Source organism: Mauremys reevesii, linkage group 10 (assembly GCF_016161935.1).
Source record: "Mauremys reevesii isolate NIE-2019 linkage group 10, ASM1616193v1, whole genome shotgun sequence".
Taxonomy (NCBI): domain Eukaryota; kingdom Metazoa; phylum Chordata; order Testudines; family Geoemydidae; genus Mauremys; species Mauremys reevesii.
Window position 1 is genome coordinate 2,471,671 of NC_052632.1, and position 14,318 is coordinate 2,485,988.

At 45.6% G+C, this 14,318-nt stretch overlaps 1 protein-coding gene and 1 non-coding gene across 4 annotated transcripts in view; both read left to right on the plus strand.

Annotated features, from left to right (window-relative positions):
* The first annotated feature begins 1,176 nt into the window (after positions 1-1,176).
* TRNAK-CUU lies at positions 1,177-1,249 on the plus strand. Its single transcript has one exon. It is a non-coding gene; the product is annotated as a tRNA-Lys (tRNA).
* Positions 1,250-1,742: 493 nt separating this feature from the next.
* The window catches only part of MORF4L1 (mortality factor 4 like 1), a 38,471-nt gene continuing 25,895 nt past the window's right edge, over positions 1,743-14,318 (plus strand). For 2 of the 3 annotated variants that reach the window (XM_039491820.1, XM_039491821.1), the window contains exons 1-2: positions 1,743-1,837; positions 7,499-7,545. In XM_039491820.1, the coding sequence (XP_039347754.1) occupies positions 1,798-1,837; positions 7,499-7,545 (87 nt within the window). In that variant the 5' untranslated portion in view covers positions 1,743-1,797. Of the gene's footprint in view, positions 1,838-2,997; positions 3,099-7,498; positions 7,546-14,318 lie in introns of all 3 variants that reach the window. The other variant, XM_039491822.1, reaches the window with a different exon arrangement.

Below are 14,318 nucleotides of genomic sequence, written 5' to 3' on the forward strand. Positions count from 1 at the left end.
TGAACTTTACAGTCACAGAATGTTGTGCCGGTGCTTGTGAATGGTCAAACCAGTCCCCTGCCCCCTACGTCTTATTGTCTAACTGATCTCAAACTGGTGCTGGTTAATACATGAAAAATCTGATCCTAGCTCACCCCATGTTAGAAATCCGAACACTCCTTTTAATCCAATGAATGCAAAAATAACAACAAAATCAGAAGCCCAGATGTATTTTGGGAGCAAAGGGTGAACACAAAGTTTGGACCTAATTTGCAATTTCTCATGATTGATTATGAATGAAAGTCTTCAGTTTCTGAGGCACCAGAGGGATTTTTGTGTCTGAAACTGGGAACTCTTCAGCACCTGAAGCCTAGCACTCCTCTGATGGTGCGCTAGGTCAGTGCAGACAGACGGAGACTCTGAATCACTCAGAGATGGATCAATTGAAGCTTAGCTTCGTGCATCCTGCTGTTGGGAAGGAGTGTTTGCAGCGTGGACTGTTTTTAAGAGAGGGGTAGGAGGAAACCCTTGTCTGTCGTGCTGTGTGCAGCAGGCTGGTGATTATGCCATCAAGGCCATGTAACAAACCAGTGGTATTTTGGCCCCGGTGCCTGAGCATTTTCAATGAGTGATTGTTGCCAGGAGAGCTGAGGACGGGCAGCTCCGGAGCAGCGCGAAGTGTTGGCACGAGCCTCTGACAGCGCCGAGTAGGGTGACCAGATAGAAAGCGTGAAAAATCGGCATGGGGGTGGGGGGTAATAGGAGCCTATATAAGACAAATGCCCAAATATCAGGACTGTCCCTATAAAATCAGGACATCTGGTCACGCTAGCACTGCGAGATGAACGGGGCCGTTCTCCGGCACTCACCGCCGTGGGAACTGTGCTCTCCAGGCAGGGCAGTGTCCCGCAGCTCTTGGTCCCCACTCGGGAAGAGCTCCCGGCCCCGGCCTGTCACTGTGCCGCACGGCAGCTTGCAGCCAGCCACGGGAGGGTGCCGGCATTGCAGTTGGAGATGCAGGGCAGCAATAGGCAGCATGTTCCCAATGTACAAATGTGCGGCCATGGCTTTATGCAACAGCCTAAAGCTCCCACCTGACCCTCTCTAAATCCACCTGGGGCAGGATGGGGCACAAAGGACACAGCTCAGACAGAGGCACAGTGTGAACTCGAAAAAAGAGCAACCCCACTCCCCATCGCCCGGCTAGCTCAGTCGGTAGAGCATGGGACTCTTAATCCCAGGGTCGTGGGTTCGAGCCCCACGTTGGGCGGGAGCTTTTCTTTTCCTCTCTCACCCCCTAACCCGTTACAATGCAGCCGGCGCGGATCCGAGCCCCGGCTCGCTTTGTTAGCTCAGAACACGCCCAGCGCCGGGGCTCGCTGCAACCCCCGGGCAGGGCAGGCGCTGGGGCGAACGCCGGTGCAGCCGGGGGCACCGTCCCCCCGCGCCCAGGGCGAGGCGCGCCGCGGGGGCTCTGCAGGGCGCTGGAAGGGGGCTGCAAGCCAGCAGCCGGGGCAGTGCCAGGCCAGCCCCATGCGCAGCCCCCTGGAGCAGGGCTGGCGAGACAGCCCCGGCCGGCGGCTGGCCCCTGGGGACCGCCGGCGACGGGCTCCCCTGCCCGGGGGGGTCGCTGGCTGCGCAATGCCAGCGATGCGGGGCCGCAGCCCAGAGCCCGGGGCTCAGCCCGCCCAGGACTACAAGTCCCAGCATGCCTAGCGCGGCGGCGGCGCGCGTGCGCGGGGCTGGCCGTTATAATGCGGCGGAGCTGGCGAGGCCCCGCTGGGAGGGGCGGGTGGGAGGAGGGAGAGTCACTTATAAATGGCGCCCAAGCAGGACCCCAAGCCCAAATTCCAGGAGGGTGAGTGCGGGCCGGGGCCGCGGCTCCCCGGGGCGGGTTCGGGAGCGGGCCGGGGGGGGTGCAGGCCCGGGGGGGGGCTGAGGCGCGGCCGGGCCCGGGGAGGCCCGGAGACCCGTGTGCAGCGTGAGGCCGGCCGGGCTGTGGGGATCTGGGGCGGGTATCGGTGATGACGGGCTGGGAAGGCACCTGGCGCGCAGGCGGTGATGGGGGCTGGGAGTGCGGGAGGCTGGCTGGGATGGGGAGGCTGGAGGTGATGGGGCTGGGAGGGGAGGCTGGGAGTGATGGGGGCTAGGAGTGTGCAGGGAGTGCAGGGGAGGAGTGCAGGGGAGGCTGGCTGGGTTGGGGGGGCTGGAGGTGCGAGGGGAGGCTGGGAGTGCAGGGGGCTGGAGTGTGCGGGAGTGCAGGGGAGGCTGGCTGGGCTGGGGTGATGGGGGCTGGGGTGGGGGAGGCTGGGGGAGGCTGGCTGGGGTGGGGAGGCTGGGGTGATGGGGGCTGGAGGGTGCGGGGGGAGGCTGGCTGGGCTGTGGGTGCAGAGGTGTGTGGGGATCCTGTGGCCAGTCCATGCTGTAGTATTGCACGGAGCTCTGCGTGTGTCTGAACTGGAGAAGGCCCTTTCTAATCTTCCGGCTGCAGTTTATTTTTCTAACGTGGGGGGGCTAAAGGGAAATGATGGTTTTCTTAAAAAAACAAAACAAACCCCATCAACCTACTGCTGCAGTTGTAGGGGAGGCCACTCCAGCTCTCTGTGCTTTGTACTGCTTGTATGCACTTCGTATCTGAGACTAGTGATTTGTGGACTGGGGGGCTGAAAAACCCCTGGCAGGTGATGATGAATCTGAGTGGCCTTACGGCATGGATCAAGGTGGATGGTTTCCTGCTGGAAGCAGTCTCCTCCAGAAGGGTAGTTGCAGTCTGTGTACTCCATTTTACAGAGCGCTTGCAGCTCCTTGGCAATCCGTTAGTGAGGCCTTTAGCTGTGCAGTAAATGGGCTCCATGATGTTATGGTACCTGAGGGCACAGAGGACCTTTAGGATGTTAAAGCTCACTGGATCAGAGAAAGGGTTAGGAAATGGCTGTTTGGTTTTTTCATACTTCTCAACGCTCTCAGCTGGACTTTTTCCTTTACTCAAAATATGCTTGATTTTTGTTTTTCTCATAGGTGTGTATCAAAGCACTCCCATGGACATCGGTGGGCATTTAAGCCAATGAAAGATTTTTTTTTGTAGGACTGTCAAGATTTTCTCTTCTTGAGGTTGAGAAGTATGTTTACTTTGTTACTTAAAATATCATTATAAGATAGCCCAATTAGGGATCTTGAATCTTGCATTATGACATAGTCTTTATAAGTGTGGCTTAAGGATATTGTAAAATACCATATGCTGATTATTGTGGTGACTTGCAACACTGCTATAGCTATGGTGGTCTCTGTTCATAACAGAACCCCTGTTTTTTGAGGCATTTAATGTTTTAGGCCATGTCTACACTACAAAATTAAGTTGACCTAACTTAGGTTGGTTTACAGTTGCTGCAGTAATTACATCGCTTGTGCGTATCTACACTTCGCTCTTTCTGTCAGTGGTGCGTTCTCACCAGGAGCTCTTGTACTGATTGTACTGTTAGTGTGGGGGATTGTATGATGGCTTCTGAAAGCCAGTAATAGTCAGTATAAGCAACACAGTGTCTACACTGACACTACATTGACTTAACTACATCAACATTGGCTCTATGCCTATCATGGAGGTGGAGTTAAGTTGGTGTAGCAGGGCAGTTATGTTGTTGGGAGTGAAATTTTAGTGTACGCTTATATAGTTAGGTCAACATAGGTCAGCTTATCTTGGTAGCGTAGACCAGGCCTTAATTTGCATCGGGCTGAAACATGACATACATGTTTCCATGAAAGATTCAACTTATTCCATAAAATCTGTTGTAAAAATAAGTGGTTTTAGAATGGACAAATGACAACTGTTGGGGTATATTAAGCTTTGTTGGCTTGGGAGATGAATTTTGCATGACACTGAAGTCTATCCTTAGAGCTATTGCAAAAGAAACATAACCTGGCCAGTTAATAACAGTAACATTGGAAAAAAACCATAATTTTACTAGCAGCAAAGAATCCTGTGGCACCTTATAGACTAACAGACGTTTTGCAGCATGAGCTTTCCTGGGTGAATACCCACTTCTTCGGATGCAAGCAGTGCATCCGAAGAAGTGGGTATTCACCCACGAAAGCTCATGCTGCAAAACGTCTGTTAGTCTATAAGGTGCCACAGGATTCTTTGCTGCTTCTACAGAACCAGACTAACACGGCTACTCCTGATACTTGACATAATTATACAGGCTCTGTAGTCATTTCTCTAGAATGGGTGGCCAAGCTTACTGGCCCTCCGAGCCGCATACAACAATCTTCAGAAGTTTGAGAGCCAGGGCGCGCCTGCTGGGAGCCAGGGTTTGGGGCTTCAGCCCCATTCTTATTGAAGCCCCAAGCCCTGGCAGGTGTGCCCCACAGGACTGAAGCCCCAAGACCCCCCTGCCCCGCTGGGCAGAAGCCCCTACCCCACTGCAAGACAGCCCTGGGCAGCAAGACTCAGGGTACAGGACTCCTGCCCAGCACTGAAATCCTTGGGGTTGGGGTTTGGCTTTGGCCCCCTGTGGGGCTTGGGTGGGCTCAGGCTTCGGTCCTCCCTCCTGGGGTCGTGTAGTAATTTTTGTTGTCAGAAGGGGGTCATGGTACAATGAAGTTCGAGAACCTCTGCTCTAGTTTATCTGTAGAAGGAATCCTGGTGGGGATGGCGAGAGGGGAGAGTTCTCTTTAGCTTTTTAGAATGGACTCCCTAGGATTTAAGAAAATGAAATATTTTATTGATATTTAAATATGTAATCTGAAAGGCTGGTAGGTTTTTTAAATGCACAGGTTAAGATGTATTCCTATAGGAAAGAGAAGTATTGTAAGTGCTGATGTTGTAAATTTCTAGTGCAGTGTATAATATGCCACATTTTTATTTTAGCTTTAGAAAAGCTAACACCAAGTGATCTTTAAAAATTTCCCCTGGATTTAGCAGTATTTATTTACCTTTTAAAAAGCAGATTTATCTTGCAAAGATGTCTTTTGCATTCTATCTTGTCCATTCTGGATCTTGATCCAGCAACTGGCATTTTATTGAAACCTCATTGAAGTCAATGGAAAGACTTCACTTGGAGTTGGATCAGGTTGTTAATGTAGATAATATTAGAATCCCTGGACTACATGAGACCTTCCACCTGTGAAAATAATGCAGTGTTAAGCATTTAAGCCCCAGTCCTGCAAGGTGTGTGGGTTTTTTTGGCTTATCTGGAGCCCAATGGAAGCCAAGTTTATGCCATGTGGGCAGAAGAACTTGCAGGCTCTGGACAGCAGCATGGACTGACCAGCTCTAGCTTGGAAACTAGGAGCAGCATTACTAAGCAACAAAACCACTTGGCATAGTTTGGCATCCAAGAATGTTGACAAAGCATGCCTGGTTCTCTCTTGAGAGCTATTTTGCTCCCCCTTCCCCCCCCCCCTCCAAAAAAGGCTCCATTCCAAAATGTCTTTTGTTTTTTGTTTGGTTTTTTTTAGGAGAGCTGAATAAATAAAGGAGGTGTCTCACTGTAGTGCGCCTTATTGTGTCTATATACTGCAGAGAGATGACTTGGAATTATTTTGATCTAAGCTAGTGTTGGGGAAAGCTATGGTAAATTTCTTTCTAATGTGTTTTCTTTGAGTGTGACATGTGGTTGTGGGGGAGAAGGTCTGTCAGTCTTTCTGTAGCACTATTTCTCCAAGACACCTGGTACTGAGAAATCAGAATGTTCTTGGTCTGTATTTATGTAAAGAGCCTAACTCCTCTAAAACGTAGACAAAATGTTCATCTTTAAGAACAAGTAAATGAAGCTTGTTTACCAGCAGTGTTAATAAACAGTGCAAAATAGAGGTGAAATACTGTAGTTATAATTTTTAAATAGCTGTTCTGCATGCTGAGTAACTGGTTTTAAGATTAAATAGTTATAATGAAAAACACATTTTAATAAAAATACACAAGAGACTTCAAAGTGGGTACTTCCTCTGTGCAAAATATTTTTTAAGCTGGTGTCAGACCAGTCTTGGCAAGCCACTTTCATACAGATTTTTTTCTTAACATAACTCTGCACAGAAACTGTTTTATTTTGAATTTGCTTTCTTGTAAGTGTATCTTTTTTTTCTCACCCACTGTGGGCATGAAATCCCACTGATTAGCATTTACAGTGAACTCTCCAAATCTATTTTATCCTACCGCTATATTGAATCTGGGAATAAAGTATTAATTGGAAAAGCAGTTTAGTAAATTGATCATTAAATATTTGGTGCAGTTAAAGGATTATTAAAACCAGCTAACCCTGGAGGCATAAAGGAATGGTAAACAAAGCTAGGAATGGCCTCCTTGCAAAAGGAAGGGAATGTAGGGTACTCCATAGTGGACTGTAACCCTGTAAATTATTGGTGCAGCTTAATTATTTTGGTATGCAGAACTGGTCACCAATGTAAAGGGTGTGACCTTTATTATAAGGGAGAACTGTACAGGAGGAAACATCTGCCCTCTGAGATCTTATGTTAGATAAATTAGACTTCCACTTTGTAAACAACTGCACAACATGGATCTTATAGCAGCTGAAATCCTGATTGTAAAAACAATCTGTTCAAAAGTGAAATAGCCTCTTCCCCCTGCAATGCCCTCATTCACCTGTACTTCCCCCCCCCCACCCCCAATCCTTTGGGGAGGGGAAGAACCTGATGTCATTGTATCTGGTTTTCTTTAGTTTGTTTTTTTGCAATAGAAATGTCAGGTCCTGAGTTTCCTCCAGGAAAAGGAAAACTCTTATTTAAATATTAGGCTTCTATTGCACCATAATTTTAAAATGAGACGTAGGTTGGCTGGCTTGATAAGAGAGCATCATGTTCCCTTTCACAAAACAAAATGAAACCGAGCCCTCTAAAAGAATCTAAGTCTGTTGCAACAAGACTGACCTGTTTCTGCTGTGCTATTTACTGCTTGTACATGCAGGTTGAAATTCAGTCCATTCATGTAAAGCCAGAGTATTAGCGCTCTATCCAGTTAGAATGCAGAGAGGCTAGGCAGGTAGGATCCAGCCTGAACCAGGGTATAGGGCTGCTGGGCCACTCCCTCACAGCTGTTTCCCCAGGCTGTGGGCTGGAATAGAGACAGGGCTCTGTGCCATTTGCATCCATTCTGTATCTGCATCGACAGATGTTGGGGGCAGCCCAGCCCATACAGCGTGGCCTTCAGTGCCAGCCTGCGCAGAGGTTGTGCAGAATTCCTTCTTGCAGAGCACAGGGGATAGGCAGGCACCCCTGTGTGGTTGCTCAGCAGGCAACCCCTTTGCACATCCCCAGTGTGGGACTTAAATGGTGCAGAGAGCCTTGAGCTAACCCTCCACTCATCTTCTATTTTATAAGCAGGTGCTTTTTGAAGTGATTGCTTTCTAGCTTGACAGTGTGTAGGTAATATGCTGCCACTGGGCAGTCTCTTAGCACAGCACTCTTAATGGTGTTTGGTTTCCTGTGTTCTTTTGTAAAATGCATGTCTTTGTATGTAGTATTGTTTGTCAATATGACTAATCAGATGGCTATCTGCGAACTTTTCCAGGTGAACGAGTGCTGTGTTTCCATGGACCTCTCCTTTATGAAGCAAAGGTATGTCTGGGTTCTCATTTTTGCAGATGACAGCAAACAATAACATTTACATAATGAACACAAGAATTGAATGGATTAAAGTATCCTATTGGCTAAGTACTAGATTGGATTGAGTCAAGAATTCAAGATAAACTGAGGAGAGAACTGATGAAAAGAAAATACTATCAAATTACTTTGCTTTTTGTAAGAAACCTGCAGTTTTACAAACTGTAAAGCGCATACATTTGTTGGATATTGATATTCAGATTAAAAACTTGCAAGATAAAGGTGTAATGGAGGTAGTAAGTGGGAATTTGAAGCAGTATGACTGACACTGTCAGTGGACCTAGACGTGTGTAAAAACATGAAAAGATTTCACCAAATGGGAAATGGAATATATATCATGTAGACTCCTACTAGAATTCTGCTATTTCTAAATATGCTCTCAGATTCTAAGGAGCGTGTGTATGTATTAATATTACAAAATAACAAATTGAAAATTGGTTTGGCTTCCAGTTTGGCCTCCCGTTCATCATGAATATCATCTCTTAATACTTGAATCTATCAGTTGTTAGATAGAACACTGAATTGTCTTAGGTCACTGACGCCCCCTCTATGCACTTACCATGTTTTTAATAAGATCGATTTCTAAGAGAATTTTTCTAGGCTCTAAGGTTGCTTGTAAGTCTGTGTAGGTGGGGTCAAAATGACACCTAATTGCTCCAAGGGAGAATGAATAACAATAAAACCAAAAAAGCTTTGTCTTGTACTAGGACAAAATGAGGTGTAGAGGGAGAGGTTTAAAAGGATATTCTAAGGCAGAGCAGGACTACAACATGGATTACGCAGTGAGATTACTCACATTCCAAATGTTTTCTACCCTTTTTTTTATGGGTGGATGTGGGTGAGTAGCCAGTTCTCCTCAATACGTACCAGATCTGCAGAAGTAGTCAAAACCCAGTTTATACTACTGCTGTTGAATTAAATCATAGTGTGACTTATGTTCATACTACTCCTATTTTTAAAATGTTATGCGGTTGTTAGAGAACAGTGCTGATCCTGCTAAAGATGAGGCTAGAGAAAGGGAGGCTTGTCACTGTCATTCTGTCTTATGTATTCCATTCAGATAGGTTCGGGATTTGGTTTAGAGACCTCAGCCTGCTTAGTACCATGACACAAACACCATTAAAAATCCTTTGTATCTTTTATTGAAGATACAGAAAAAGAAGGAAAAATAATTAAAGCATTGGAAATATAAGGCCTTAAATAAGGTTTCCATTTGAACATCCCTTGCTCCTTTCCCTTTAGAAAGACAAATGCTCTTGTTTGACAGTCCTAGATGGAGCTAAAGAGGCTAATAATTGTCCTTTTGGGGGGAAAAGAGAAGACGTTAGTTGAGATGGGCTGGAGCTGAGATGGTGGTTGTTTAAAGTCTGATCCTGCTTCCTAGAAAACAAGAACAACACACGAGAGAAGAGCTAGAAAATGCAGTTTCTGTCTCTGGTGCCTGATGTCACTTGCAACCTCACTGTTGGCAAAACAGGCAGAATACATGGTTTTATCAGCCACTCTTGAGACCTGACAGATTTTTACCATCATGGGCTGGTTAGGGCTGCATTTACTGTGTCTTCGGTCACAGGCTCACAGTAATGTTGCGAAAGATGCTGTCTTTGCTGGCTATCCAGACTCTTATTGAACAGAAGTTAAAAGAAGAGGGATAAGGTAATAATTGGAAATATACCAATCTCCTAGAACTGGAAGGGACCTAGAAAGGTCATCAAGTCCAGCCCCCTGCCTTCACTAGCAGGACCAATTTTTGCCCCAGATCCCTAAGTGGCCTCCTCAAGGATTGAACTCACAACCCTGGGTTTAGCAGGCCAGTGCTCAAACCACTGAGCTATCCCTCCTCCCTAGAAAGAAAAGGAATAAGGTGGGGAAAGAAGAACACGGGGGTGGAGGAAGAGACAAAGTCTGACACATTAGATGGTGGTTGAGATTCACCTGGAGCCAGTGGAAGTGGCCATGTCAGGCTGGTCTGGGCTGGTCAGAATGCCATCAGGATGCTAAATGCCCAACAATGTCAGAGTGGATTCCAGGGTCCCAGGAGCCTATGGGAGTAGCAGCCATGATGGTGATACTTGCTCCTTCCCTTCTTTCAGTCAGCAGTTGTTGCATTTGTCCTCAAATTATCCGCAAAACTCTGGGGGGTTTTAAGGGCCCCAAAAGATAGTGATGGGTGGAATAACTCATCCCTTTGTTGTTTTGTCCCCCAACAGGCCTAATTTCAGACACCAATTTTAGGTCCCACGCTTTTCTTGTTTACCAGTCATGAGCTTAACACAGTCCTGGGGTTAGATCAGGAGGCTGCATTGATTGGACTAATTCAGTCTGTCTTCAGCATCAGCATTTATCGTTCTATGCGACTGGAACACTTTGTAAACATTTATCCACTTTCCCACAGTTGAGCTCACAATTAGGGTGAATTTCTAAGCCCAGTTACTACAGCAGGTTCAGCTATTTGCAATGCCATGGTAGCTTAGCACTAGTGTGGCATGGCTTTACAGACTGTGATCCTAAAGGCCTATGCTGGTATACTCACTAAAGGCCCACGCTTTCTATTGACCTTAATGAGAGTTGAGGCGCCTATCACTCTGTGGGAGGCATTAGCACATCATGAGATTGTGTCCTAATGCTGATGCATGACTGTAATGCTAATTTGAGCTTCATTAGGAATGCAGAGGCTGAGTAAAATCAATGTTCATCAGACAAGACAAAATTGGAACTGAGACCAATTTTATTTCTCAACAGTCTGAGAGGTGGCTATAGATGCTAGATTAAATTTAAAACAAACTTGATTGACAGCATCCTCATAAAAATTGGAATGAGAACGTGTTAATCTCAGGAACTAAGCATTAGGCTTTGTTACTATGCAAGTCTGAGTTTGCTACATTTTATTTTTTTTTAAACCATTTGGTTTGTGTCTTCACCTGATACGCCTGATTGGGCCAAAAGAAACCTGAGGTTCAACGAGGACAAGTGCAGAGTCCTGCACTTAGGACAGAAGAATCCCATTCGCTGTTACAGACTAGGGACTGAATGGCTAGGAAGCAGTTCTGCAGAAAAGGACCTAGGGGTTACAGTGGACAAGAAGCTGGATATGAGTGAGCAGTGTGCCCTTGTTGCCAAGAAGGCTAACGGCATTTTGGGCTGTATAAGTAGGGGCATTGCCAGCAGATTGAGGGACATGATCATTCCCCTCTGTTTGGCATTGGTGAGGCCTCATCTGGGCCCCACACTACAAGAAGGATGTGGAGAAATTGGAGAGAGTCTAGTGGAGGGCAACAAAAATGATTAGGGGGCTGGAACACATGACTTATGAGGAGCAGCTGAGGGAACTGGGATTGTTTAGTCTGCAGAAGAGAAGAGTGAGGGGGGGATTTGATAGCTGCTTTCAACTACCTGAAAAAGGATTCCAAAAGAGGATGGATCTAAACTGTTCTCAGTGGTACCAGCTGACAGAACAAGGAGTAATGGTCTCAAGTTGCAGTGGGGGAGGTTTAGGTTGGATATAAGGAAAAACTTTTTCACTAGGAGGGTGGTGAAGCACTGGAATGGGTTATCTAGGGAGTGGTGGAATCTCCTTCCTTAGAAGTTTTTAAGGTCAGGCTTGACAAAGCCCTGGCTGGGATGATTTAGTTGGGAATTGGTCCTGCTTTGAGCAGGGGGTTGGACTAGATACCTCCTGAGGTCCCTTCCAACCCTGATAGTCTATGATTCTAGAAGTGATTGTTGTAATGTAGTAAACATTTTGAAAAGTACCTCTATCAGTGAGGCTTTAGTTTGTTGTTTAGAGTGTATCTCATACAGCTAAGACACTAAATGTTTGTTTCTTTAAATATTGGGCTGAGTGGATGCAAAATTTAAAGCAGTAAGTTTATTATAATAACAATCTGTTGCATTTAATTTAGTCTGTTTCTTCCCTTCTCCTGGCACTTGAAGATGGGCTCATTTTGAATGTGTGCGCTTAGGTCCAGATTGCCTCCTGTGGCTGAGCTCTTCCTGACACAGCAGAGGGGAGGTGATGGCAGATAAAATCATTATGGCTTCCTAATTATGAGGGCCAGTCTCTGCTGCCACCAGTCCAGGCTCCTCTGTCAGTTGGAGCAGCTTGTAGGCTGCTCCATCTTATGCCACTGTTGTGTGATCTCTTGTGCATCACATGTGCACAGAGTGTGGTCAGTGTAGCTCTTCTCTCCCATGCTGCACAATACATCCCCTATGCAGGGGTGAGATGGATGGTGCAAGGACTGTCAGAGTAATTCCTGCTGCCCACTTACAGCCAGTATCTGACCCCTTTGTGCTGCCTGAGTGGCACAAAGAAGTTGATCTTAACTGAGAATTTAGTCTGTAGCCAATGGTATGTAGTATCCTTGATTTCCTCTTGTCTCCTTCCCCCCGGCCCCCCCCCCCCCCGTTTCTTTAGTCTACTATTTTATCCTTCTGTGCTCTTCCATCTCCCTATATAAGACAGCTGGGTGTGTAGAAGGAATTATTTTTCTCCATAATTGAGACTAATGCAGCCTGTTTCCATAAAAGGAGTAGTTGGTAAGGAGAAGACTGCAGTCCACAAAATTTGCCCTTCTGAATTTCACTTGCCTTTTTCATTCTAATCTGTGTTCTTCACTTAAATGGTTTGTAAACTTCTCTTCAACATGAATGATTGTTTTTAAATCAGCAGGCCTGGATAACTTGCACTCAAGAGTCCTAAAAGAATTGGCTGAGGAGATCTCTGGCCCACTGATTATAATTTTTAATAAATCTTCGAATACTAGGGAAATTCTAGAAGAGTGTTAATGTTGTGTCAATATTAAAAAAAAAAAAAAAAAGAGAGAGCAAGCTGGCAGGCCTGGTAACTATGGGTTGGTTAGCCTGACATCAATCCTGGACGAAATGGGGTTCAGTTAATACAGCATTGAAGGCTAGGAATATAATGCCAGTCAACGAGGTTTCATGGAAAACAGTCTTGTTAAACAAACCTGATTTCATTCTTTGAGAAGATCACAGGTTTGGTTGATAAAGATAACTGTGCCGATTGTAATATACATTGCCTTTGTAAGGCAGTTGGCTTAGTACCACACAACACTTTGATTAAAAAAAAATGAAGAACTATAAAATACCAATAGAGCACATGTAAAAGGGATTAACGGCTGATTAAATGACGTCTCTCAAAGTAGTTGTCAATGGGGAATCATCAAATGGAGGTGTTTTAAAGGGGTTCCGCAGGGACTGATACTAGGTCCAATGCTGTTTAATATTCTTTTTCATCAGTGATCTGGAAGTAAATATAAAATCACTGCTGATAAAATCTGTGGATGACAAAATCTACTGTGAGGTAGGGGTGTGATTCTCCTGGTTGTGCACGCACACTCTCGCTAGCCCTTCTTGAGCTAGCAGGAGTATAAATGGCAGTGTAGCCACAGTAGCCTGGGCAGCAGCAGAGGCATGACTTAGCTATGCCAAGTACAAACCTGCCTGAAACTCTAGGGTACGTACTCAGCACAGCTACACGGTGTCACCACTGCCCATGGCACTGCAGTTACACTGCTAGTAATACTCTCACTAAGTCCATCTGAGCTCGGGTGAGTATGTGTGTGGGACCAGGAGAATCGCTCTGTGTGGATGTAGCTAAAGATTGGTGGTGTGGTAAATGATGAAGACAGGGCAGTCATACAGTGTTCAGGATTTCTTGGTAACCTGGACCAATTCAAACAAAATGTGTTTTTAACATAGCCAAATGCAGGGTCATGTTTAGGAGCAAGGATTGCAGGTCATACCAACCAAATGGGGGAACTTGGTCCTGCTAGTGAAGGCAGGGGTCTGGACTCAATGACCTTTCAGGGTCCCTTCCAGTTCTAGGAGATAGGTATATCTCCATATATATTTATATATAACTATATCCTGGAAGCAGTGTCCTTTGAAATCAACTTAGGGATCATAGTGGCCAAGCAATTCAACACATTAACCTAGTGTGATACTATGACACAGGGATAATGAGGTATTTGGAGTGTGGAGTAGGGAGGTGATTTTTTTACCTCTGTATACTCTATTGTTGAGACCGATATTAGAATAGGTCTAATGTCAACATTATTAAAGGATGTTGAAAAATTGGAGAGAGGGAGTAGAAAAGAACCACCAAAGTGATTCGAGAATATGCCTTGCAGTGAGAGACTTAAAGAGCTCAATCTGTTTTTAGCTTATCAAAAAGAAGATTGAGAATACTTGATTAGTGCATCAGTACCTTCATGGGGAGGAAACACTGTACTCTAACTTAGCTAAAGTGTGTAACAATAACAGTTTATCTTCACCTTGATCAGATATTCAGGGCTTTGGATGTTTCTCTTAGGTTTCCTTAGTCTAGTATAAGGATAACAAAGCTTAGCTTATTCTCACTTCAGAAATTCTTCATCCTAAAAAGCACCTACTGCAAATAATTACTGCAGAATGTAGAGCTTGCTATGTGGATGCAGAAATCCAAAATAATATTTCCTTAACTTTTGATAAGTCCTGTCCTGTAACTAACTGAGATAAGGGTATGCATGCAAACAATGATAACTGAGGACTTGTCTTCACTACTGGGGTAAGTTGACCTAAGTTATGCTACTCTAGCTCCATGAATAATATAGCTGGAATCGATGTCACTTAAGTCGACTTACCACGGTGTTTTCACTGCGCTGCGTCGACGGGAGATGCTCTCCCGTCGACTTCCCTTACTCTTCTTGGGGAACTGGAGTATC